This window comes from Canis lupus, chromosome 11, assembly GCF_011100685.1.
Source record: "Canis lupus familiaris isolate Mischka breed German Shepherd chromosome 11, alternate assembly UU_Cfam_GSD_1.0, whole genome shotgun sequence".
Classification (NCBI taxonomy): domain Eukaryota; kingdom Metazoa; phylum Chordata; class Mammalia; order Carnivora; family Canidae; genus Canis; species Canis lupus.
The window spans coordinates 11,267,247-11,293,431 of record NC_049232.1 but is presented as its reverse complement, the minus strand read 5'-3'; the positions used below and the strand labels follow the sequence as shown (position 1 = coordinate 11,293,431).

The 26,185-nt window shown below is 41.3% G+C and overlaps 2 protein-coding genes across 3 annotated transcripts in view; one reads left to right on the top strand and one right to left on the bottom strand.

Moving 5' to 3' along the window:
* The first annotated feature begins 1,876 nt into the window (after positions 1–1,876).
* Positions 1,877–26,185, top strand: part of LOC102151636 — a 91,039-nt gene continuing 66,730 nt past the window's right edge. The window contains exons 1-11 of one of the 2 annotated variants that reach the window (XM_038551913.1): positions 1,877–2,070; positions 2,863–2,952; positions 3,515–3,655; positions 4,170–4,307; positions 4,890–5,030; positions 5,559–5,699; positions 8,062–8,175; positions 10,729–10,863; positions 11,976–12,092; positions 13,339–14,382; positions 15,536–16,179. In XM_038551913.1, coding sequence (XP_038407841.1) covers positions 2,001–2,070; positions 2,863–2,952; positions 3,515–3,655; positions 4,170–4,307; positions 4,890–5,030; positions 5,559–5,699; positions 8,062–8,175; positions 10,729–10,863; positions 11,976–12,092; positions 13,339–14,024 — 1,773 coding nt within the window. In that variant the 5' untranslated portion in view covers positions 1,877–2,000 and the 3' untranslated portion in view covers positions 14,025–14,382; positions 15,536–16,179. Of the gene's footprint in view, positions 2,071–2,862; positions 2,953–3,514; positions 3,656–4,169; positions 4,308–4,889; positions 5,031–5,558; positions 5,700–8,061; positions 8,176–10,728; positions 10,864–11,975; positions 12,093–13,338; positions 14,383–15,535; positions 16,180–26,185 lie in introns of those variants that run through there. The other variant, XM_038551912.1, reaches the window with a different exon arrangement.
* Positions 19,040–21,307, bottom strand: LOC119873859 (heat shock cognate 71 kDa protein-like). The gene has a single exon (XM_038551914.1). It carries the CDS (start codon positions 21,224–21,226, stop codon positions 19,286–19,288), a length of 1,941 nt encoding a protein of 646 aa, XP_038407842.1. The 5' UTR covers positions 21,227–21,307; the 3' UTR covers positions 19,040–19,285.

Sequence of the window (26,185 nt, the reverse complement as noted above, 5' to 3'; positions counted from 1 at the left end):
ATAGCGATGTGCGATGGAAACGGTTGTTGAAGTGATGTGTTTGAAGATGAAGGAAGGGAACAAGAGCCAAGGAATGCAGGCAGCCTCGAAAGCCTGGAAAAGAAAAGAGAACAGATTCTCCCCAGGAGCCTCTGGGTGGAACCAGTCCCACTAACACTTGATTTCAGGCTGTGAGATCCCTATCAGACTTCTGACCTCTGGAACTGTATGTGAGATAAATTTTTATTTTAAGTCACTAATTTCTTCTATTTTACTGTAGCAGACATAGGGAATTAACACTGTAAAGGGTGTTTAGAACAATTCTTCCTTAAATCTGGACATAATCTGAGCCATTTTACTTTTGGGTAGAATTCTTTCTCTTTTTTTTTTTTTTCTTTCAAAAAGTATTCACTCTTAATTTCATGAATCTCCTTAGTCACTAGTCTGGTCAAGGAAATATTTGTGGTTATTTCATTGATTATGTTTTGTTTTGTTTTTGTTTTTGTTTTTGTTTTTGTTATCTCTGATTGCCAGTTCCTTCCTGGTGCTCTGCTCTGTAGGCATGTATTTTAAGGGGCTTGACTTCTATCCCTGGCAATGAATTCTGTCATATGTCCCTACCACACTTTGCTTACCCATTCCTCTGAAGTTGGAAACTAAACTAACATGACAGCCCCCTGCTAGTATAAATAATGGTATTAGTATCAGCCTTGCAATGGTCGCTTTAAAGAATGAGATTATAGGATCATGGCTTATATGCTTATTTAATTTTATAATATGTTGACTAATTGTTCTTCAGCATGGCTGCAGAAGACATTTTAGATCATGAAGATTTGTTTTTTTTAAATCCATATCCTTATAATCATGTGTATAGTTTGACCTAACTTTTACCAATGTGATACATGTAATATAGTATCTAATTTTTGTTTTTACTTTTTCTGATCAGTAAAAAGGCTAAGCATTCTTGATGAATGTGCCTGCCATTCAGTGACTCTAAGAGGCTGAGCCCCTATTAAGTGATGGGAATGTACAGAGGCAGCACCCACTGGGGCCAGAGAAGACTGAAGGAGGCTCGAGACCATGGCCTGGTTCTAGTGTAACTGATAAATAAAGGTAAATACAGATTGTCCCTGAGGGAGGAGGGTGTATGCAGTGGTGGATGGGGGGTGGGATGGAGCTAACCACAGAGTTTGGACTCTGTACAGAGCCCAGCTGTTTCCAGAGGACATAGACTGGGGCCTGGAACAGATGCCTGGAGAATGAGACTTCTAGGCTTGACCAGAATAGGATTCATTATGAGGGCCAGGGAATGTAAATCTAGGGGTTTTCTCTTTCTCCAAACCTCTTGGGAAATAATTAGGAAAAGAATAGCAAAAGAGACAGTGGCTTGTTGTAAAAATACACGAGCCTATTCCCAGTGGTGGGGGAAAATTCAAAATATTTTAGCGTTGTATAGAATTATGAAATGCCCTCAAATCCACACCTATACACTCACATATACCAAAGCTATAACTGTTTCACATAAGTTAAATAATATTACTAATAAGATCTAATGTGAATTGTTTTCTATCATTCAGGCATGGTTAAACCCTAGTTGTCTCAGGTATTGCCTTCTCTTTGGGGAGATTCAATGATGTGGTTACTGTAGACACAAGAAAGAATGTTCTTTAGTTAATCCAAGTCCTCTTTTCTCTTGTTTTGATGTCAAGTGCAAGATACACAAATTCAAGTTGATGATAGTTCCCAGTGGATGAAAGCAATGGCTCTAGTCTGAGTTGTGGCAGTCCTTGAATCCTGTGAGTATCAGCAGGGTTCCTGGTGTGTGCTGATGTAATCCCTAGGTCACAGAACACTGATGCTGGCTTGCATCATAATAGCCCTGTTGGTATGTTGAGCACTGGTCAGGACAGTGATTTAGTGAGGAAGTAGTTTCTCTACTGATTTGTTGTTCGTGAGTGTACAAGTGAACTAGTTTGATTCTTTGTTATACTGATTGGAGTCACTCTCTGAAGAGGTGAACCATGAAGCAGAAACGAAAAAGGAAGCATCTAGAAAGGACAAGTTCCCCCCAAACTGTCAAGAGGTCAAAAGGTATGTGTTAAGCATCTTCTCTGAGCACAGGGTGACAAGGAACTGCCTCTAAAGAAAGGAGGAGAGAAGAAGGGAAGCGGGGGAGGGATGTGTATATATGCTAGTCTTTCTGAGGGCTCAGATAGTCTCTGAGAGTCAAGAGAAAATTCAAGTGACCAAAACCTTGTCTCTGCAGCTTAAGACCTGTGCCATCTCTATGTCACTCTGGGTTACTGCACTACAGACTTAGTGAGTGGCTGATTAGTACTCTTTCTGTGGAAATTGTATTTTCCTATATTTTATTTCTGCCTAAGGGCATTGATGTAGTATAGGATGTTATTATAAGTTTTCCAGTAGTACTTTCTCCTGTTAATGAAGAAGAAAATGTGGCTCATAGAAGTAAGGAGAAATTTTTAAAAGAGCACTTGAAACTGGTTGTACAGGGATGAGAGTATAAAGTCAGAATTTACTTACTCAGAAGCAAAAAAGAATTTTGTTTCAGACTATGAGAATGTAAATGCGAGGTTCCTATCTGAAATGCAAGAAAAGGGCAGAATATGTACATATACCACTGTTTAATGATAATGGTTAAATTGAGGAGATTGTTTCTGAAGAAATGGAAAACTGAAGTAGTTCTGGTTGCTATGGAAATTAAAAGTAAACAAGTAACATCTAGGAGGAGAAACCATTGTTCAGTGCTGGGGAGTTGGGGGAGGGCAGATTAAGGCTAACCCTGAAGTTACAAGTGTTGACTCCTACTTGGGAAGAGGACTTGATATTTCCAACAATGTTTGTGCTTTCTGGGGAGAGAAGACAATACTCTAGTCCCTGAGGCAAAAGGTGAATCCTCTGAATCAGAATACTTCTCCTGCTATTCCTCCTTGAGTCATCTGTCTTCTGCAGGTAAGGGGCAAGGAAAGGCATGCAAAGTCTGGGCAGATTAGGGCAGTGGGAGCCTGAACAGACTGGTAGACACCCAGCTCAGCATCTCTCAGCTAGTGGGAGAAAGGTACACATCAGACCCAGTTATAATCTTATCCTCATTTCAATTTGGGAATCCGAGTCTCTTGTTCTTATATCCTCACTAGGAACTGAATATGAACAGTTTTCATGGGGCAGCCCCAGTGCCGCAACCATTTAGGGCCACCTGCAGCACAGGGCGTGATCCTGGAGACCCTGGGTGGAGTCCCATGTCAGGCTCTCTGCATGGAGCCTGCTTCTCCCTCTGTCTGTGTCTCTGCTTTTCTTTCTCTCTGCATCTCTAGAAATAAATAAATAAATAAATAAATAAATAAATAAATAAATAAATAAATAAATAAATAAATAAATAAATAAATCAGGAGTACTGATCAGAACAAAGTAAGTATTTCCATAAAGTCAATGGGAAGAATAGGTTAGGTAGAAGAGTATAGGAGGGGGAACAGAATGGAACCAGCTGTTTTTCTGACTCATATTGAATTTTTAGGAATCTCAAAATCAAGCAAATTTGATCCACCACCTGGCCCCTCTGTGGAAGACAATACTCGGGTCCCTGAGGCAAAGGGTGAATATTCTGAATCAGAATACTTTTCCTGCTATTCCTCCTTGAGTCATCTGTCTTCTGCAGGTAAGGGGCAAGGAAAGGCATGCAAAGTCTGGGCAGATTAGGGCAGTGGGAGCTTGAACAGACTGGTAGACAACCTGCTAAGCATCTCTCAGCTAGTGGGAGAAAGGTACACATCAGACGCAGTTATAATCTTATCCTCATCTGTTACTTGGGAATCCGAGTGTCTTGTTCTTGTATCCTCACTAGGAACTGAATACAAACAGTTTTCATGGGGCATCCCCAAAGCGGCAGTGGTTTAGGGTGTCTGCAGCCCAGGGCGTAATCCAGGAGACCCTGGATCAAGTCCCATGTCAGGCTCTCTGCATGGAGCCTGCTTCTCCCTCTGCCTGTGTCTCTGCCTCTTTCTCAATGCATCTCTAGGAATAAATAATGAATAAATCTTAAAAAAAAATGACTATTCAGAACAAAGTAAGTATTTCCATAGAAGTCAATGGGAAGAATAGGTTAGGGAGAAGAGTATAGGAGGGGAACAGAATGGAACCAGCTGTTTTTCTGACTTATATTGAATTTTTAGGAATCTCAAAATCAAGCAAATTTGATCCACCACCTGGCCCCTCTGTGGAAGACAATACTCTGATATGTGAGGCTAAAGGTGAATCCTTTGAATCAAAATACTTCAGCTATTCCTTCTTGAGTCGTCTGTTTTCTGCAGGTAAGGGGCAAGGAAAGGCATGCAAAGTCTTGACAGTTCAGGGCAGTGGGAGCCTGAACAGACTGGTAGACAACCAGCTCAGCATCTCTCAGCTAGTGGGAGAAAGGTACACATCAGACCCAGTTATAATCTTATCTTCATCTCTTACTTGGGAATCAGACTCTCTTGTTCTTGTATCCTCACTAAGAACTGAATACAAACAGTTTTCATGGGGCATCCCCAAAGCCTCAGCGGTTTAGGGCCACCTGTAGCCCAGGGCGTAATCCAGGAGACGCTGGATCAAGTCCCATGTCAGGCTCTCTGCATGGAGCCTGCTTCTCCCTCTGTCTGTGTCTCTGCTTTTCTTTCTCTCTGCATCTCTAGGAATAAATAATAAATAAATAAATAAATAAATAAATAAATAAATAAATAAATAAATAAATAAATAAATAAATAAATCTTTAAAAAAAAAAAAAGATTACTGTTCAGAACAAAGTAAGTATTCCCATAGAAGTGAATGGGAAGAATACGTTAGGGAGAATAGTATAGGAGGGGGAACAGAATGGAACCAGCTGTTTTTCTGACTTATATTGAATTTTTTAGGAATCTCAAAATCAAGCAAATTTGATCCACCACCTGGCCCCTCTTTGGAAGACAATACTCTGGTCCCTGAGGCAAAAGGTGAATCCTCTGAATCAGAATACTTCTCCTGCTATTCCTCCTTGAGTTATCTGTCTTCTGCAGGTAAGGAGAAAGGAAAGGCATGCAAAGTCAAGAAGATTAGGGCAGTGGGAGCCTGAACAGACTGGTAGACACCCAGCTCAGCATCTCTCAGCTAGTGGGAGAAAGGTACACATCAGACCCGGTTATTATCTTATCCTCATCTCTTATTTGGGAATCCGAGTCTCTTGTTCTTGTATCCTCACTAGGAACTGAATATGAACAGTTTTCATGGGGCAGCCCCAGTGCCACAGTGGTTTATGGCCCTCTGCAGCCCAGGGCGTGATCCTGGAGACCCTGTGTCGAGTCCCATGTCAGGCTCTCTGCATGGAACCTGCTTGTCCCTCTGCCTGTGTCTCTGCCTCTCTTTCTCTCTGCATCTCTAGGAATAAATAAATAAATAAATAAATCTTTTTAAAAAAAATAATTTCTGTTCAGAACAAAGTAAGTATTTCCATAGAAGTCAATGGGAAGAATAGGATAGGCAGAAGAGTATAGGAGGGGGAACAGAATGGAACCAGCTGTTTTTCTGACTTATATTGAATTTTTTAGGAATCTCAAAATCAAGCAAATTTGACCCACCACCTGGCCACTCTTTGGAAGACAATACTCTGGTCCCTGTGGCAAAAGGTGAATCCTCTGAATCAGAATACTTCTCCTGCTATTCCTCCTTGAGTCATCTGTCTTCTGCAGGTAAGGGACAAGGAAAGGCATGCAAAGTCAAGAAGATTAGGGCAGTGGGAGCCTGAACAGACTGGTAGACACCCAGCTCAGCATCTCTCAGCTAGTGGGAGAAAGGTACACATTAGACCCAGTTATAATCTTATTCTCATCTCAATTTGGGAATCTGAGTCTCTTGTTTTTGTATCCTCACTAGGAACTGAATACAAACAATTTTCATGGGGGAGCCTGGATGGCTCAGATGTTTAGCGCCACCTTCAGCCCGGGGCCTGATCCTCCAGACCTGGGATCCAGTGCCTTGGTGGGCTCCCTGCATGGAGCCTGCTTCTCTCTCTGCCTGTCTCTCTCTCTCTCTCTCTCTCTCTCCCTCTGTCTCTCATGAATAAATAAGTAAATAATCTAAAAAAACAAAAACAAAAAACAAAAGGAACACAAACAGTTTTCACTATCAGACGTTAGAGAGAAAGTCCGTGCATTCATTTTGGGAAAATATCATTTATTGAGGGATGTATCCAGAATTGCTGTATGTCAGTTAAACCTACAAGCAAAGAATTAATGTAAAATTAAACCAAAGATTTCAGTACTCTAGTAATTTCTCACTGAAGAAATGTAAAAGAGCTCTGAATCGTTAGTCATCCATGTAAAAGAGTCTTATAGGTAATGACTTACGGAACATGAGCTCCCCATGCAAAACTACAAAACACATAATCTAAAGTAGATTCTGCAAACACAATGAACACTAAGATTTAGCTTCAAAGAAAATCATTTACTTGAACAATAGGAATGGTAAATAAGAATGTTTACAGTTATTAAACATGTAAAAACATAAAACACTATCAATAAAAAGATTTAAAAAACCAAGTTTTAGAAATGAGAAATAATGTTCTAGAAATCATAAGAAATGTGGATGAGTTAAACATCACATTTGTCAGAGGAAAAGAACATTTGTGACCTGAAGGCTAGAGCCATGCTAGAGCCGGGAATTACTTACAAATATAAATCAGAGTGATCAATACATTGGCAATACAAAAAAAAGGATTAAGATAAATGAGGATAAAATGTGAAAGTATGACATATCAAACTAATGATTGTTTAGAATAAAACAGAGAACGTAAGACAGATAAAGAAGTAATTGCCAAGATTTTTTTTTTTCAGAACTCTGGAAGATACAAACCCTTAGAATCAGGAAACATTATTAGGAAGCTCGTTACAGAAATGGCAAAAATAAATCCCCACTAAACTAAGGACACTAAAGCCAATATTCAGAACCTCAATAACAAAGATGTTAAAGCAACTGGGGAGAAGCACACCGTCTTTCAAAAGAATGGTGATCTGTCAGGCAGTGACCATATCCACAGCAATTATCTAATAACAATATAACATAATGTGCTGGATGAAAAGAACAGTCATATCATAAAGAAAAGAAGGGTGAAAAAAAGACAGGTTTCAGATAAAAAAGTAGAAAACATAAAAGATAAAAAATTTGAAAACACAGAACGTATTTGGAAAGATGAAATGGAACCCAGGAACGGAAGGTGAGCTGAGAAGTCTGTGATTGAATGCCAGTAGGTTTTGATGATTTCCACCCCCAAACCAGGAATCACTGATTCACAGATAATCCACCAAACAGATGTAACTGAAGTACTGGATGACAGTCACATACAACTTGACTGGGAGCTCAAGTATTCTAAGCTCCTCATTTTGCACAAAGAATGGGTGGCACCATTGACTCAAATAAACAACTCTACACTCAGAAAAGAAAGGAAATCAGGTAAATAGAGCCTGCCCGTTTGTAAATCCCCTAGTCAGTCCAGAGTATGTGGAGCATTTATTATCATCTACCGAAGGCTTTAACAATTTACCGCAAACAGTGGATTAAGGACAACAAAAATGTATTCTCTTATGGTTCCAGAGGTCAGAAGTCTAAAATACGGCATATGGACCCGTCATCTAATCCCAAATAATTCCCATCTCAGGGTCCTTAATCTAATAATATCTGCAAAGTCCCTTGGGCCTTAAAGGTAACATTATGGACTCTGCAGATAGGATATGGGCATCTTCTGATGAAATGCGTGAGACACAGTCACGTATGTATAGTCAGGGAAACAAATACTAAAATATATGGACTGTACACTGTGATGACACAATTTCAAGACACACCGCAGCGACCTCAATAAAGACAATGTACATATATTATATCCAGCTAGCCATGAGCACTTGGGAAAAAGTAAAAATGGTTGAATACTTCTATTTTGGAGCTTTGGCCAGAAAAGAGACTATACTATCCATGAGTGTCTGACACAGAGTAAGCAATCCAAGTGCACTGAATATATGAAACACTAGATATATCTTTTAATTCTAATTCAATTTACAGAAATCTTAAAGAAGCAAAAGGATACTCCACAGCCTGGTGAGAGTACCTCACAGGAAGAACACAGTGCCGTTGTCTCAAGTGACCTCCCCTGTGCCTCTGACAATAAGAATACTGGTAAGTAGAGATGTCTGAACTGGAGGTGGGTAGTGGCAAAGGGAGATGTAAGCATGGCTGAGGCTCCAGCTGAGCATTTCTATTTACAGACTCATAGATGAGAGTTAAAAAGTGATCCAAGCCATGTCCAGATGAGAGGGATAACACAAGGTCTTTTTTCTCTCCAGGAGATGTTCATTGCATCTATATAAAACAAAGCCTGGAGATTCAAGGGGAATCTCAGAGAGGACAAATATCCATAAGCAGGGCCATGTTTGCAAAGGTGGAGTCTAAAGAAATGTCAGATCTCTCTGAGAAATGGAAATATAAACTCAGTCTGAACCTGAGAAGATGAATTCTGTTGGTCATAATGTTGGCAAATCTCTGACAGCTGGTGTGAAATGGGCCAGGAAAGAACAGATAGGGCATCCAAGAAGGAACCAGTAGATTTTGCTTTTTCGCTAAGAGAGGACTGAACTCCTTAGCATATGTCCTTTCATGGGGGAAGAAGGGGCAGAGATTTGAAAGAGACCCTTCGATTCTTCTCCAACAACCTCCTAACCCTCATGAGCACACAGGAATATTTATTCCATCACATACTCTACTAGGCTTAGCACAAAGTCCTCTCACAGTTACCCCTATTGACACTTGTCTCTTCATTTCCCATTCTCTGGTCCCATTTCTTTCTTTTCTTTTTCTTTTTCTTTTTATTTTTTTACGGATCTTAATCATTTATTCACAAGAAACACATATAGAGAGAGGCAGAGACATAAGCAGAGGGAGGAGCAGGCTCCCTCAGGGAGCCCAACGTGGGACTCAATCCCAGGAAGCCAGGCTCATGCCCCGAGCCAAAGGCAGGTGCTCAACCACTGAGCCACCCAGGCATCCCTCTGCTCCCATTTCCTTATACTCTCAGACAGACTCATAAATTCAGATCCTCATATCTTGAACCTTCACAACTCATTTTGCAGCATATGTATTCCTCAAGTTTGCCTTCTCTAATGTCATTCCTTAGATACTATCATCTCAAACTCACACAAATAATCTCACTCTTGTAGAACTTCATATTTCACATTAACAGTGAACAAAGCCACACAATCATATAACATCGTGTAAAACTCCTCTCTCCCAGGTCGCTTAGGCCCCTCAGGTAATTCCACAATCTAGGACCTCGCGTGAGGTCTTGCCTCTATCCTTGCCTCTATCCTAGCACTTTCACAATCTCAACAGATCTCACAAAATTACCCAGGTCCATATCTCTCTCATAAATCAAATAGACAGTATGTCACAACTTGAACCTCAGTAGTACATGACACCCAGATCACTCATACCACCTTTACATATACGGGATTATGCAGTACCATCCGCTAATATATGATGCTCATGCTACCTTTACGTAGAATGGCCATGGCACCCGTACGCCTCCTAATAAAATTGTTGAAGAAATATGACAGACACGTACACAATCAGACAGTACTCACTGAACACGGTACACATACTACGTCTCTAAAAAATAATCCACCCCCCACTGACTTGTCTCATGCCTATAACATGACCTACCAGATACTCTCCAGTGACCTAGGAGACAAAGTAGGTGCATTTTGTGAAGTTAAATTTGGGTACAAGCTTCAAAAAACTTTTTAAACATAGGAAGAGACTTAATATGTTTGAGTTATTTTATCAGGAACAGAAATTTACCTATTTACTGAGTGTTGAGTTTGGAAATGTAGATTAAGAGGAAGAAAAACTAACTGGCGATTTTCGGGATGTGTTGAAGTTCATGATAGAGGTAAAACCCGATCCCAGAAATATACATATTTTACTAGGAAAACAATCAACAACTTAGAATTTAGCTGTTAATTGGGAAAGTTTAGTGGTAGGCTTATGAGTATGGTAAGTATAGAGGCAAAAACTGATCAGAACAATGTGTGTGGAACATGACGAAGATGACACCACTAACTAGGCCAAGTGACAGCTGAGACATTTGGCCAGTCCGTAGCTCCTGACAGGGGAGCTGTGCCCGTTGCTGGGAAGTGCCGTCTGGAGTCAGCTTTGGGGATCCTCCTGGAGTCTCCAGTCCTGCAGAGCTGTGCAGCAGAGCCCTCAGGTGAGGTCCCTGGAGCACAGGAGCAGATATGTGGAAGAGGAGGCCAACTGATCGCAGTCTGTCATTCCTCCCTGTAAATCCTAACCCTCCCCGGAGGCAGCAGGACCTCGGTATCATAAACCACAGGTGGCAGACTGAAGACCTGTACTGACATACCTGCTCTGCATTTATTCTTGTGGTAAATGGAGTAGTAATAACAAATAATATGGGCAATTACCATGTGCCAGGCAAGAATTTGAGCCTCTGATCAACTGCAGAAAACAACCTAGGGCTCTCATGCTCTTATAGGTAACCAGACATTTCATTCCAGCAAATATTTTTAGGTACCTAGATTGTAGACCTTTGGATAGAAGCCAGACTATAATCTTCCTGGGAACAAGTGCTGTGTGTGTTATTATACATGGTATTTCTCGAATGTTTAATGGAGGCAAAGATATCATCTCTCTGATTGTCCTTCTCTTTCCCAGAAGTCTTAAACACAGATGAAGACATTCTACTTTCTGGACCCTCTGGGTTGGCCCAAGGCCACAGCCAGAGGGCAGAAGTTTCAGACTCAGAATATATTTCCCGTATCTCTCCTGCAGACAAGCTCTTTGACAGAGGTAATATGGTGGGAGTGGGAGGGGCTGGGGGGAAATCAGGCAGGGAGGTGAGGCAGCATGTTAGCCAAAAATTAGAATTACGAGCCTATGCCCCGCAATGCCATAAATGACCCCTTCTCACGAGGACTGTCCAAGGTCTGTATTCCTAATTAATAAGCAGAAATGTACCAGGGAGGCTTCCCTGTCTTCTTTGGAAGAAGCTCTTAAAAGATCTGAATGAGAAGATAAAATATCTAAGAGAAATGTGGAAATATATTTTCGGAAAGGAAGTTTGGGCCATGACCGTGAAGTCTTAATTTGAACATTTCCAGCACCAGGGTTCCCCAGGAACCTTGAAAATTCATTTTACCTGCATTTGTACATTATATATCTATCTTTTTTAAAGATTATATTTATTGTTTTATGAGAGGCACAGAGAGAGAGAGAGAGACAGGCAGAGGGAGAAGCAGGCTCCATTCAGAGAGCCTGTAGTCGGACTAGATCCTGGGTCTCCAGGATCACACCCCCAGCTGAAGGTGGCCCTAAACCACTGAGCCACTGGGGCTGCCCTCTATCTATCTATCTATCTATCTATCTATCTATCTATCTATCTATCTATCTATCCATCTATCCATCCATACCTCCTCCGTGTGTTTTTAAGGGTTAATAGATAGATATCAGTACATACGTAGAGAGATACACATGCAGAATTCTTCATAAAATTGCACCCCATGCCCCCTCATTGCACAGTGTCCTATAAGGAAAACCAAGCTGAGAATATCCTACTTTAGTGACTGCATACTGTTTTACAGGCATGGTTCTAAGTGTCCAATACTCTCTACACATGTCCAGAAATCTCACGAGATAATATCATGGTCATTCACTATAAACACAGTTTTACTAATTATTATTTAGTTATATTTAGGAGTAAGTGAAGTTTTAAAAGATAAAGTCACCTGAAAATCGTAGCATTTCAATGAAGAAAGTCACCTTAGTTTCTATGAGAGTTAAGTCTCATGTGTGGTAATGATGTCTAACTAATAATATCCATTCAGTGTAGCTCTTTGAGTTGACACAGATTCCAGAAGATGCCATATCTCAGAGTTTTGTTTTGTTTTTAATCCTTTCCCCAGAATTCTGGAAGAACCAAGAGAATGTGCCTCAGCCTGAGTCATATGTGGTCTCTCTTGGCAGTGAGATTGCAGGAGAAAAGTCGTCTTCCTCAGAATACGTCTGCATCTCCCCTTCTGGTAAGTTTATCCTCGCTAAAGAGGACGGTAAGGGAAATACACAGGTCGCCTCTGAGCAGAGATAGCAGGTACAACTGAGCTGCTCAGCCCAAGCCTGACTTATCTTATTCTCCCCTTGAGAGCAGAAGAGGGCTTCAGGGCAGAGGGACTAGGACTGAAGCCCCTGCAGAGGAACAGAAAGGGAGTGTACCTTCAGGGGGAGGACCCAGTCACCGTTGTAGCTTCAGGTCAAGTAGAGCCCCGCAGTGGTGTGGACATTTCATCACACCCTTCCCCCTCAGAGGTGCATGAACTCAACCTCACCCACACTCCTGCATCTGTATTCCTTCCTACCAGTTCTGGTCCCATTTCTCCTTCCTTTTCTCCTTGCCTTCCTTCCTCATTCACTTTCCCAGTCTCTGGCATGGCATAGCTACACCCTTGTCCCTTCATTCCCTCACACAGTCAGACTCATCCACTCACACACTAATACCATAAGTCCTTTACAACCCCTTGTACAGATCACCTGTTTTAACTCCCTCACACTAAGCCAAACTGCAGAAAATGGATATACCCTGAGGAGGATGGACTTTCATGTACAGCCTTTCTCATCCACATGCCACTTCACTCATGAAGACTCGGGCACTTCACAGAGCGGCATATTTCAGTAGCTCGGATCACTTCTGCTGGCATTCTAAGCTACAGTGTCAACAGGAAACAGCATTATTCCCGCGCTTGTTCACATGCTCTGTCACACTATGTAACACACATGCACACACTCATTCACTGTCACCTCTGAGTAACATCAGAAACAGTCACCAGGGGTGCCTGCGTGGCTCAGTCATTTGAGCATCCGACTCTTGGTTTCAGCTCGGGTCATGATCTCAAAGTAGTGAGATCCAGCCCCATGTCACACTCCACGCTCAGCAAGGAGTCTGCTTGTCCCTTTCCCTCTACTTCTGCTCTCTCTGTCTCTGTCTCTCTCTCGCAAATAAATAAATAAATACATTCTTAAAGGAAGCGTTCAACCAGATGTGTCCCAAAACACACATGCAAGTCCACAAGACACACTACACCCACATTCCCGCATAATTATAGCAGGTACACACCTCAAATAAAACACACCACTCATAGAATACCGAAATACCACATGTGTACAGACTTCTGCTCCACACATCTGCATGGGAATATTCTCATGGCCACCTTGACACCTCCGGACGTCACATACAGACTCTATTTGTCTTACGTTTGAAATTCTCTTTCGTAGGAAGCCATCAAAAACACCAAGATGTTTCTCATCCTGGACAATCTGAGCAACATGAGACTTCTTCGCCCTTTCCATATGTCTCATTTCCATTCCATCTGGTCAGTAGTACTCAGCCCTCTGAGCCCTCAGTACAACCACAGAAGGAAAGGCTCATGAAAATTTACTACATGCATGTCCAAATGAAAAGGGGGGTGGCTGTCTTAAGTGATTCAGAGGAAGAGCAGGAGCCTCCCTCAAAGAAGGCAAGACTAGAAGAAATGGCCTTTCCTGAAAAGGTCCATACAGAAGTCACCCCGTCTCATGTGTGTACGAAGGAACTCCTAACTGGCAGTGAGTCCAGCTGGAACAGTGAAGCTCAAGAGGCAAAGGAGGAGGCTGACAGCCCAGCAGAGACTCCAGCTGTGGAGGAATGTTCCAGGGCCAAGACCCCTGAATGGCTTGTGGCCCTGGATAGTGGCTTCAGGTGCATGGGCTGCTGCCGGGTCTTCCCCAGCTTAGAGGCCCTACGGGAGCACGTCCAGCATGGGGTCACTGAGGGCTTTAGCTGCCATACTTTCCATCTGGCCTTAGCTTGGCTGAAGAGCAAGAAGAACAGGGCAAAGAAGAGAAGGGGGGAGAATACCGGGAAGAGAACACACCGAGGCCAGAAAGAACATCATTCTGGCATGAACATGTCTTCATGCTAATAAACAGACTCTCTTCAGCCCCTGAGAGAGAGAAAGTAGAGTAAACCAGACTCTACCAAGGGGCTTTCTTTATCTTCTCTAAACAACCCTAGAACCCACCTCTCTTTATACACATCTACCACCCCGCCACTACCAGTGCACCAGCAGCAACAGGAGCAGAGGACCCCTTTCCATTCTATCCACTGCTCTCCCAAGAAGGAGGAGAAGAAGTTGAACAGCAAGACACCACATGCAGAACAGCAAGAGACTCACATGCAGTCTAAAGAGCATCGTACACCAGCGTATCCTCTCTACCACTACAGTGAAAAAAGGAGACTCCCTGGAAGCAGGGACTGCTGGAGGCCACATGGTCAAAGAGGTGAGGGCCCTAGGGCTAGGAGAATACCTCGAGGATGCCTGGGACTCAGGGTTCTGAGAAAAGGTTCATCCACCAGCAATGTCTCCGTGGGTTCTAATAATAACTATGATGCATAATTTTCTTCAGAGGAATATATACTTGGCGTAGAATACTTGATTGATGATGAATTAATGAGATTGCTTCCTTCCTATGCCTTTGAGGAGACGGGTAAGGACAAGACTAGTCAAGTAGGGCAGAGAAGCCTGGGCCCATTATTCCTTAGATAAACCAGGTGTCACAGGAGTCTTAGCCCTGGGCCTACCTCCCTTTCAAGGGCAGAGCAGAGATGGACAAGGGTTAGTATGAAGGCTAGTCACAGTCCCACCTTTTTCCTGGGTGAGGGTGAGATCTCAGATGTCATGTTGTGAGTTTCATACCTGGAAGAACCTGCTAGGGAGTTACAACCACTTGAGAGAAACAACCAGAGGACTCCTATTTAATATATCCTAGGAGCCAGTAGTTCTGGCTGCTTCCTTTAAAGTGTCAGATGCAACTGGAGAAGAGAGAAAAAGAAGCTACTCTTCTGCTATGGACCATTTCTGGCATTTCTGGCTTGCTTTTTTTTTTTTTTTAGAGCAACCGGGGTTGTTGGGGATGGAGGGGGTGGAGGTGAAGGGAGAGAGAAAATCTTAAGCAGGATCCCCCAGCAAGGAACCTGACACGTGGCTTAGACTCACAACCCTGAAATCATGACCTGAGCCAAAATCAAGTCGGATGCTTAATTGAGCCACCCAGGCACCCTGATTTCTGGCAACTTTTAATGTGTTGCTTCCTGGAAGATCCCCGTATTCTTTTATGAAGTTTCACAATTCCCATATCTTGTTCTTTATTCTCCCTACAGCTGCGAGTGCCTTATTCTAAGAGGTCACTAGAGGGGTTAAACGTAGACGAAGCTGCAAAGACGTTGCAAAATGAATGAGAGAGAGTATGGCTTTTTAGTCAATGGGATATAGGAAAGGCTCATCTTCTGGGGTCCAAAAGTCAGTTAGATTGGAGCCTGGGAATTGCCCTGAATCTTTTGAATCATGTAGAGCGAATGAACATTTATCATAAAAATAAGAAAAGCTGCCTTCCTCACTGAATGATCCTCTTCTCTGCTTTGGTTTTCTCACAGCAACACAGACCCATCACCCCAAAGATTTCAAACAACAGTATCCAGCACATTCCTGCAGTCTGATGGGAGTACAGACGTTTTCATGAGTCCCATAGCATCAAGGGAGGACCGGCTAAAGATGGATGTACCTGATCCTCTGCAGCTGCTCCCAGTTACCTGGAGAAATGTGGTGCCCAGCTCTGCAGAAAATATCCACAGAGAGGCGTGAGAAGCCCAAGGAATGCGGGGAATACCAGGCCCTCAGGAGCCCTGAGAGGAAAGAGTCTCTGCTCCTGCTGACTCTCCCCCACCCTGCCAGAGTCAGGCACTGCTGAAAATCCCTGCAATATTGCCTTGTGGGGAAGAGGGCGGTATTGCTAGAGATGTTAGTACTGTGGAAAACACATTTCTCCTACCTAGAGCTTTCACCAGTGGAGCAGAAGATTGATGACAGCTTGGCAGGATTCGGGGGAGGAGACTGCTAACTTGACAAAGAATCTAGTTTGAGTTCTGCTTGTGGCTTCTCAAATCCCTTGCATTTACTGCAGGTGTGAACACCTGGCTCATAGTCTTACTCTCCAGCCCGGATATATATTTTTCACCCCATCTAACTTATTTCCCTCCTCGACATCTTATATCCATGAATATGTGCCTGAAGACTCTGACTATGTGGTAGATTGTAATCCATACCCTTCCTCCCCTGTACTCGCACCCACAAGTTTCCCGCCAGTGTAGTCTTTGTTAACAGTTTTACTTATTTTTCTATATCCTTTCCTTTATATGCACATATATCTTTCTCTGTGTCGTTGTCTAATACGTTCACCTGCCTGGTTATTTGACTGGGGGACAGACATTCTTATTACTGAGAGAGGAAAAGCTACTGCACAAATGAAACAAAAGCAAAGAAAATACCCTGCTTGGCTTTTCTGGGCACATGTATGTTTACAAACAGTTGATATACAGTCATAGGAGAGAGGATGGAACACCCTCATCAGGGATGATCAAATGTGTATCCACAAGGGTGCCCCAAAGTCATAATCCAGTTTTAAGCTTACTAATTTTAGAAACATAAAAAATAAAACAAGTTTTTAAAAGTAAAATTTGCATGTTGAATTATTTGCCTATAACTTACACTTTAATTGTGTATTTTTAAAGATTAATTTTAATTTTTCTTTGTCACTTTGCTTGTCTTCAACTGGAGGGACAAAAACAAAAAAATTAAAATGTTCTTTATAGTTCACAAAACTATATAAGAGAAAGGAAATTAAAATAGTTCAACTTTCAAATGGTGGTCTATCATTTTTAGCTTTGCACTTCTGAAGTCATTAAAGCTTGAAACTGCTGGCTGACTTTTGGGATATATATACGTATATATGTATACATACAAGTGTGTATATATATATATATTTTAATGAACCCCTTGGTTTCTATGATATTTAAAATAATTTTTAGAAAGTTTCAAGTTATTGATGATTTTCTTGAAGCTTTTATTTATTCATGAGACATACAGAGAGGCAGAGACATAGGTAGAGGGAGAAGCAGGCTCTCTGCGTGGAGCCCAATGTGGGACTCAATCACCCGACCTGGGATCATGCCCTGAGTGGAAGGCAGATGCTCAACCACTGAGCCACCCAGGCGTCCCAATAAATAAAATCTTAAGAAAAGATGTGCCTTTGTATAACCCCCTTCCTCGTCACTTGCTTCTTGCCAATACAACATGGTAAAGGTGATGAGACAGTCACTCTCTTAATTAGTTATGTTGCATGGCAATGGTAATGCATCGCCTCTATCAGAATTATGTCACATTAAACAGGACTCTGTGTCTGCCGAGTGCAGGGGAAGCTGCTCACGCTGGCTTTGAAGTAAGTTGCCCTGTTGTAAGGGGCACTGTGAGCGAGCCCCACAACCAGCAGCTGCAGGACCGGCTACTTGTTCAGACTAGACCCTGGCTGACCAACCACAAGCAAGGGAGACCGCAGACCTCTGTCTCCAAGAAACTGAATTTTGAAACTAACCCTTGAGCTTGAAAAGGGACCCTGAGCCCAGGGAGGAGAGTAGCCCAGCCAATGCTAGACAGGAGTCCTAGGAGACGCAGGAAAGTGGACCCAGTTTAGCTTGGTCCAAAATGAGATAATAAATGTGTGTTAAGTTGCTAAATTCATGGTAATTTATAATCAGCAATAAACAATTAATACAGGGGGATTCCTGGGTGGCTCAGCAGTTTAGTGCCTGCCTTTGGCCCAGGGTGTGATCCTGGAGTCCGGGGATCGAGTCCCACATTGGGCTCCTGCATGGAGCCTGCTTCTCTCTCAGCCTGTCTCTGCCTCTCTCTCTGTGTCTCTCATGAAAAAAAAAATCTTTAAAAAAATTAATACAGTATATATAAGCTTTCTGCTCTGTTCCATAAACAATACTTCAAGTTCTTCCCTATGTCATTATGTTTTTAAATAAGCTTCTAATTAGTCATAAGACATTCAAACATACAGAAGTATAATACAAACAAGGTGAACTCAGAGAGGGAGACAAACCATGTGAGACTCTTAACCATAGGAAACAAACTGAGGGTCGCTGGAGGGGAGTTGGTGGGGGCATGGGGTAACTGGGTGATGGGCATTAAGGAGGGCGTGCGATGTGATGAGCAGTGGGTATTATGTAATACTAATGCATCACTGAACTCTACCTCTGAATCTAATAATACACTGCATATTAATTGAAATTAAAAAGTTTTTAAAGAAATATCATACATTATCCTACCATGTTATTATTGTTGAACATACAGGTTGTTTTACATTTTGCTTTTGTAAACAATGCCCCAGTGAGTATCCTCAAGTATAAATTGTTTTCTATGCTGTGTTAGTTTTGTAAGAGATTTGAAAGAGTAGAAATGCTCTATGGGCAGGAACACATCAAGGATGTTGATAGTCTCAAAGTGCCGTCCAAAAAAGTTGTACCAATTTATATGCCTTGTAATAGTATAAGGAAGCTTACAATGTACAACCTCACCAATAATCCAAATATATATATAAATGTATATGTATCATATATATGTACATAATTTTATTACTATCATTTTAATTGCACAGAAATGTACATGAGCTTAACACTAAATTGTGTTTCTTTGATCACTATTGGTCTTGAACAAGTATTTAATATGTTGTCTGGATGATACTTATTTTATCTTCTAAAGGGAACAGTTTAGTAAAATAAGAGCTAAGTACAAAGATCTCCATAAATTCCATCCTCACACATGCATACTCACCTCTATCATGCATGATATGTATGTACATGCATACATACCACTATCACCATCCCCACCATAGTAGGAGGGGCACTCATTACTATCTATTAACCTACACGAGCCAATCACAGCCATCCTAAGGCTATCCTTTGCTTTAGGGCTTACTCGTGTGTTGGGTTACTAGGGTCTCTATATATTTAGGACATTGCATATTGGGGGTGGTTGTTTTATTTTCGTTTTCATTCCTTTTCTTAATTAACAGCTCTTTGACTTTATTTTTATTTTTATTTTTTTTTGGTGCCAATTTTAAATACAGTTTTATTTAAGACATTGCATTTTCCACTTAACAATACAGTGCTTATAAAGTGCAATGTTTATTTCCTTTCCCTCTGCACATATTCCATATTCAAGTATCAAGAATGCCCAGTATATTTACTATATAGCAGCTTCGACTTTAAAACTGCCATGGAATTTGCTACAAATTTGGGTCCTTCAAATGTGTGGAACAATGCTAGACCTGTCATCAGGTTGGCTTAATCAACCTCTTCAATGGTAGGCCCAGAGGAGGCACCACCAGAGGGAGGAGCTCCACCACCAGGAAAGCCTCCAGGCATTCCTCCTGGCATGCCTCCTGCACTCTGGTATAGCTTCATAATGATGGGATTGCAGACTTTCTCCAGCTCTTTCTGCTGATGTTCAAATTCTTCCTTCTCTGCAGTCTGGTTCTTATCGAGCCAGTTGATGATTTCATTGCACTTGTCAAGAATTTTCTGTTTGTCTTCATCATTGATTTTGCCCTGAAGTTTTTCATCTTCAACAGTTGCTTTCATGTTGAAAGCATAAGACTCAAGTGAATTCTTGGAAGACACCTTGTCTCTCTGCTTCTCATCTTCGGCTTTGTACTTCTCAGCTTCCTGGACCATGCACTCAATGTCCTCCTTGCTCAAGCGGCCCTTGTCATTAGTGATGGTAATCTTATTCTCTTTTCCTGTGCTCTTATCCACAGCAGACACATTGAGGATACCATTTGCATCAATATCAAAAGTGACTTCAATCTGAGGAACGCCACGAGGAGCAGGAGGTATGCCTGTGAGTTCAAACTTGCCAAGTAGGTTGTTATCCTTGGTCATAGCATGCTCACCTTCATAGACCTGAATAAGCACACCAGGCTGGTTGTCAGAGTAGGTAGTAAAGGTTTGTGTCTGTTTTGTAGGAATGGTAGTATTGCGCTTGATGAGCACAGTCATGACTCCTCCAGCAGTTTCAATACCAAGTGAAAGTGGGGTGACATCCAATAGCAGCAAATCTTGAACATTTTCAGATTTGTCACCAGAAAGAATGGCTGCCTGGACAGCTGCACCATAAGCAATGGCCTCATCAGGGTTGATGCTCTTATTCAGTTCCTTTCCATTGAAGAAATCTTGCAGAAGTTTCTGAATCTTGAGGATACGGGTAAAACCACCCACCAGGACAATGTCATGGATCTGAGACTTGTCCAGCTTGGCATCTCGAAGAGCTTTCTCTACAGGGTCCAGGGTGCCACGGAAGAGGTCAGCATTTAATTCTTCAAACTGGGCACGAGTAATAGAGGTATAGAAGTCGATTCCTTCATACAGAGAATCAATCTCAATACTGGCCTGGGTGCTGGAAGAAAGTGTACGCTTAGCCCGTTCACATGCAGCACGGAGACGGCGGACAGCCCTCTTGTTTTCGCTGATGTCCTTCTTGTGTTTGCGCTTGAATTCTGCAATAAAATGGTTGACCATTCTGTTGTCAAAGTCTTCTCCACCTAAGTGGGTGTCTCCAGCTGTGGACTTGACCTCAAAGATCCCATCTTCAATAGTAAGGATGGACACATCAAAAGTGCCACCTCCTAAATCAAAGATCAACACGTTCCTTTCAGCTCCAACCTTCTTGTCTAAGCCATAAGCAATAGCAGCAGCAGTTGGCTCATTGATAATTCGAAGTACATTAAGACCGGCAATAGTTCCAGCATCTTTGGTAGCCTGACGCTGAGAGTCATTGAAGTATGCAGGTACCGTGACAACTGCATTGGTAACAGTCTTCCCAAGGTAGGCCTCTGCAATTTCCTTCATCTTCGTCAGGACCATAGAGGACACCTCCTCTGGATAGAAACTTTTGGTCTCCCCCTTGTACTCTACTTGAACTTTAGGCCTGCCAGCATCATTCACCACCATGAAAGGCCAATGCTTCATATCAGATTGGACGACAGCATCATCAAATCTACGTCCAATCAGCCGCTTGGCATCGAAAACCGTGTTGGTGGGGTTCATCGCAACTTGATTCTTCGCAGCATCACCGATCAATCGTTCGGTGTCCGTGAAGGCGACATAACTTGGGGTGGTTCGGTTTCCCTGATCATTGGCAATTATTTCCACTTTCCGGTGCTGGAAGACACCCACGCAGGAGTAGGTGGTGCCAAGATCGATCCCGACTGCAGGTCCCTTAGACATAATTGCTTCTGTGTGGGCCGGGCTCGGCTCGCGGAGACAACAGCCGTCTGCAGATCTGGCGCCACGTTCAATGAGACCCGCTCTTTGACTTTAATGTGTAGTATTTTAATCATTTCTTCATAATTTCATACTTCTGTCTTAACAAGGTCACTATTCAACTTGAAAGTAATTGTTCACAGATATATTTGATAAATTAATGAGAACTTTAATAAGCATTAGGCTTGAATGCTCTCAACTTTTTTTTTATTTAGTGCTCTGGACTGTTTTGGAATGTGGTAGACATTTTTAGCGTTTGAGTTTTTAAAACATGATTTTTTTCTCCCCACAGATAACTAATTTTGAATTTTTCCCCATTGGTTTTGTATATATGTATTCATGTATTTTATACATATGTATATATATATATTCATACATGTAATTATATAAAATTATGTCCATATAATTTATATATATGAATTTTAATAATCCATTAAAAATTCATATATCAGGGCTACACTCCCTGTATTATATATTTTTTTAATTTTTTTATTTATTTATGATAGTCACAGAGAGAGAGAGAGGCAGAGACACAGGCAGAGGGAGAAGCAGGCTCCATGCACCGGGAGCCCGACGTGGGATTCGATCCCGGGTCTCCAGGATCGCGCCCTGGGCCAAAGGCAGGCGCCAAACCGCTGCGCCACCCAGGGATCCCCTATATTTTTATTATATGCTCTACAATCTAACTGACAAGTCCCTTTTTCCTCTTTTTTTCATGTTGTTAGCTGCTTGCTGTTTTATCCTTTCAGAAAAACTTCAGAATTATTTCATTAAAATCAAATGAAAATGGACTTGAGATTTTGGCTGAGATTACATTATTTTGGCAACATGCATGATAATTATTCGTTGTTTAAAATAGAGGTCTTTTACTAAATTGAACAATCTCCTTCAATTTCAAGTTTTCTAAGATGTTGAATGCCATTTTTAGCATCTTCTGAGATTATTTGCAGAATAGATCTACAGGTGTGATGTAGTTTATTAAATAAACCAAAGTGATTTATTCTTCTCTATCACAGGATATTTCAAACTGGGTTTGGCATGCTAGAGAGAAAAGTCAGGAGTGGGAGTATTCAACTGGTGTTAGTTCTAGAAGCCTGCTTAAGGCAGAATGTTTCTTTTAGTTGCCCAGGTGGCCTAGCTGGCTATGTGTCTGACTCTTGGTTTTGGCTCAGGTCATGATCTCAGGGATGTAAGATTGAGCCCAGGACAAGTTCCATGCTCACCAAAGAGTCTTCTTGAGACTCTTTCTTCCCATCCCTCTGCCCCTCCCGCTGTGCTTTCTCTCTCTAGAATAAATAGGTAAATTTTTGAAAGAGAAAATACCAGAATGTTTCTTTCATCTGTTTTAGGTATCTATTTTAGGGGTTTTCTTATTTGAAAATCTGTGTTTCATGCTTTGTTTGTCTCAAGAAGTAGACTAAAATGATTAGTTTGGTTATTTGAGTGTTGCCAACTTCTTAAAATAAACTTTGTAACTTTTAAAGTTATTGCCAGTATTGAAACAATCTACCTAATATGAGAATTCCTGCTGCTTTAAAGTTGGAAGAGACTAGTAGATATTTCAGCAGCATTTCAGAAAAATCCTCTGCCTTTGAAATACTCAAGGTATAATTTAAATGTAAATCTGTCAATGTATTTCAATGATTTCATTATATATTTTGTGTTCCTCAAATGACCCATTGACATTTAAGAAATATGAATACAAAATCAGATATTCAATTCTCCTATCTGCTTGTTAAAACCACCCTTTCAGTTCTAATTATAGTAATTTTTATTCTCTTCTACAGAGCAAACAATCAAGAGAGCAAAAACGCAACATCTGGAATAAAATAAAATATCTACAAACCATCTATCTGATAAGACATTCATCTTCAGAATACAGAAGGAAATCCTACAATCATACAATCAGTAACAAACAAAGATGGTAACCTAATTAAAAAATCGGCCAAAGACATCATAGTCATCTTTCCAAAAAAAGACAAATGGTCGACACATCTATTATGAAAAAATGTTCAGCATCACTAATCAAAACCAGTCTGAAATATCACTTGTCCAGCAGGGAGGCTATTATTAATAAAAAATGTGGCAAGTATGTGGAGAAATTAGAATTGTTGTGCCCTGTTAGTAGAAACACAAAGGGGTACAACATCTATGGAAAACAGTGTGCAAGTTCCTCAAAAAATTTAAATTAGAACTACCATATGACATAGGAATCCCATTTCTGGATACATACCCAAAACAAGTGAGTAAGGATCTCATAAAGACTTTAGGGCTCCCATGTTCATTGCAGTACTATTCACATAGCCAAGATGTGGAAAAATCTCAATGTCTACTGGCACCTGAATGGATAAATAAAATGAGATATGGATTCTGGTATAAGATGGTTACACAAAGATTCTGCAATCATCTCTTCCCAAAGATATACTCAAGCTATAGCTATATATGAAACAATTTTATTAGGGAAAGTGGGATGGAAACCCAAACATCAAAACTAGATGAGTGACTCCTGCACATTAGGCCAACAAGAAAAAAAAATGTATATCAAAGGAGGTAGGAGAGGCAGAAATATAACCTTGCCACCAATTCCACTCTTGGCATAGCAATCTACAATGACGATCGAACTCAGTCTGGAACTTCTCCCTGAGATGAAAGGTTTGATTTCCAAACCCAGCATCCCAACTTTTAAGACTTACGCTGAGAAACAAGTGTCCAAGACATCTAGCTTTGAAAACTAATGGGGCTCACATCATGAGATCCACCAGCTATAGCGAAGTGAGATATAGCTCTACAAGTACCTCACACTCACAATGACACACCCTAGATCCAAAGTAAGCAGCAGCTAATGACAAGGCAACCAAATGTTTAATTTTACATTAAATAGGCTCATTTGCTTATCTTAAAGCAACAGAGAGGCAGGCATCTAATGTAACACACATATAGGGGCATCCTGGCACACTTTCCAGGGCACAGCAAGAGGTAATAGATCCAGGAGCTCAGTTTTTCTATGAAAGAGGCCTGTTAACTTATCTTCATAGCTGGGACCTGAGGTGCAGGCTTCTAATTAAACACATAACTAAAGGCTAACCATAATCCTTTCCAGAGATCTCAGTGGGTAGGGGCTTCTTTACACTCTCCTTGTGCCATGCTTTAGTACAACAGGGTCTCCTGGGAGGGAGCATTGGTATGCATCTGGCTCCTCCTTTTGTGTATCTGGTGTGCAATTGTAACAGCTTACTCCTAGGGGATACTTCTTAATCACCTGAGTCTGGTGGTCAGGGAGCTTATGCTTGTGGTCCCTGTATTTATCTGCATATTATTAAAGCTGCTCCTGAGGTTCTGGCTTCAGATAAGCTTGAATCAAGGTGCTGAATGAAATCCCCTCATTTGTGACAAGGACAGGTCTTGGCAAGCCATCAACTACTGGGAGCCATGAAAAACCAAATAAAGCTGGTCTGACAAATGCAAAGGTGTGAAAGTCAACCAAGTTAAAGGGCATGGCTGAATGATTAGTTCGTCTTCTGCAGGAGGCCACTCCGCCACATCAGGGAGAGGAGAGACAGAACCAACATAGTGAGGCAATGAAAATGAAGAAACAGAGGAATATGGTGCAAGTGAAAGAAGAAGGTGAAACAGAAAAAATCTTTAACAAAACAGATATAAGTGATTTACTTGAAAAAAAGTCCAAAATAATGTTCATAAACACGCTTGTTGTAGTCAGGTAAAGAATACGCTAACACAGAACATCAACAGCAAGAGAAAATACAAGATAGTACCAAATATATATGAACGGTAGTAGATAATAACTTTTGAAATTAGTATTTAAGTTAAAAAGATTAGTAAAAATAACTACAACTACAATCATTACTTAATGGATATAAAGATAAAGATATCAAATACAACATGAAAAACATAAAATATGATGGGAGTAAGAGTAAAAATGTAGAGTTTTGAAGGCATCCAAAGCATCAGTTTAAAATAGGTTATTATATATTTAAGTAATTCTAGGTAAGTCTTAAGGCAAACCCAAAGCAAAAACTTTACATGTATTTATAACATTATAGTCACACTGCACATCTGATGTCCATTAAAGTATCATGATGGTTCCATATTCAAAATCCATCCACTGTTTGCACAGCCACCATTCTGTTTCCAGCAGCTTATGACCTCTCCTGAATTTTAACACTAGCCTCCTACCCACTCATCTTGATTTTACCTTCTTGCAGCTGCCAAAATAATTCTTTTAAATCAGAAGTCAGATCAAGTCACTTCCTTGTTTAAAATTACCAATAATTCTCTTTTCCATCAGAGTCAATGTCAAAGACCTTCTAGTGATATCTAAGGTCTCACATGATGAAGCTGTGTAATTCTGATTCATCATATTCATGTCACTTACTACATTCTAGCCACACTGACTTCCTTGATATACCTTGAATAAAATAGGCAAGTCCCTGTTTAAGTCCTTATACTGAAAGCTTCTGGTGGCCTAGAATACTCTTCTCCCAGGAAGCTAATTCCTTCACCTCCTCTATCCTGGGCCCTGATCATTAGAAATACCACTGCTAGGGGAAGGGGAAGTAGAGAGAAAGCCTTACCTATGGGACTCAGGCTCCCTACTCTCATAAATTCCTCCCACTAGGCTGGTAAGTGCTAAGTAAAATTCAAGATCATCTAATGTGCAGATGCATGGGCATAGCCTCAAGCTAGGGGTAGAGCAGGAACAGAGAACCCTGGCTGGTTTTCTGCCAAAGCAACATCCATCATTATCTACAAGAAAACTCCAGAGGAACCCTCTCAAACAGAGACTTCTTTTTCCTCTTCCTTGCTTCTTTATGTCTTTACTTGCTGCTCTCAGCAAGATAAGGTGTCTTAAAAATTTCATCCATAGGGGAGAAGGATCCATGCAAGGCTTCAGCATCTGCACTA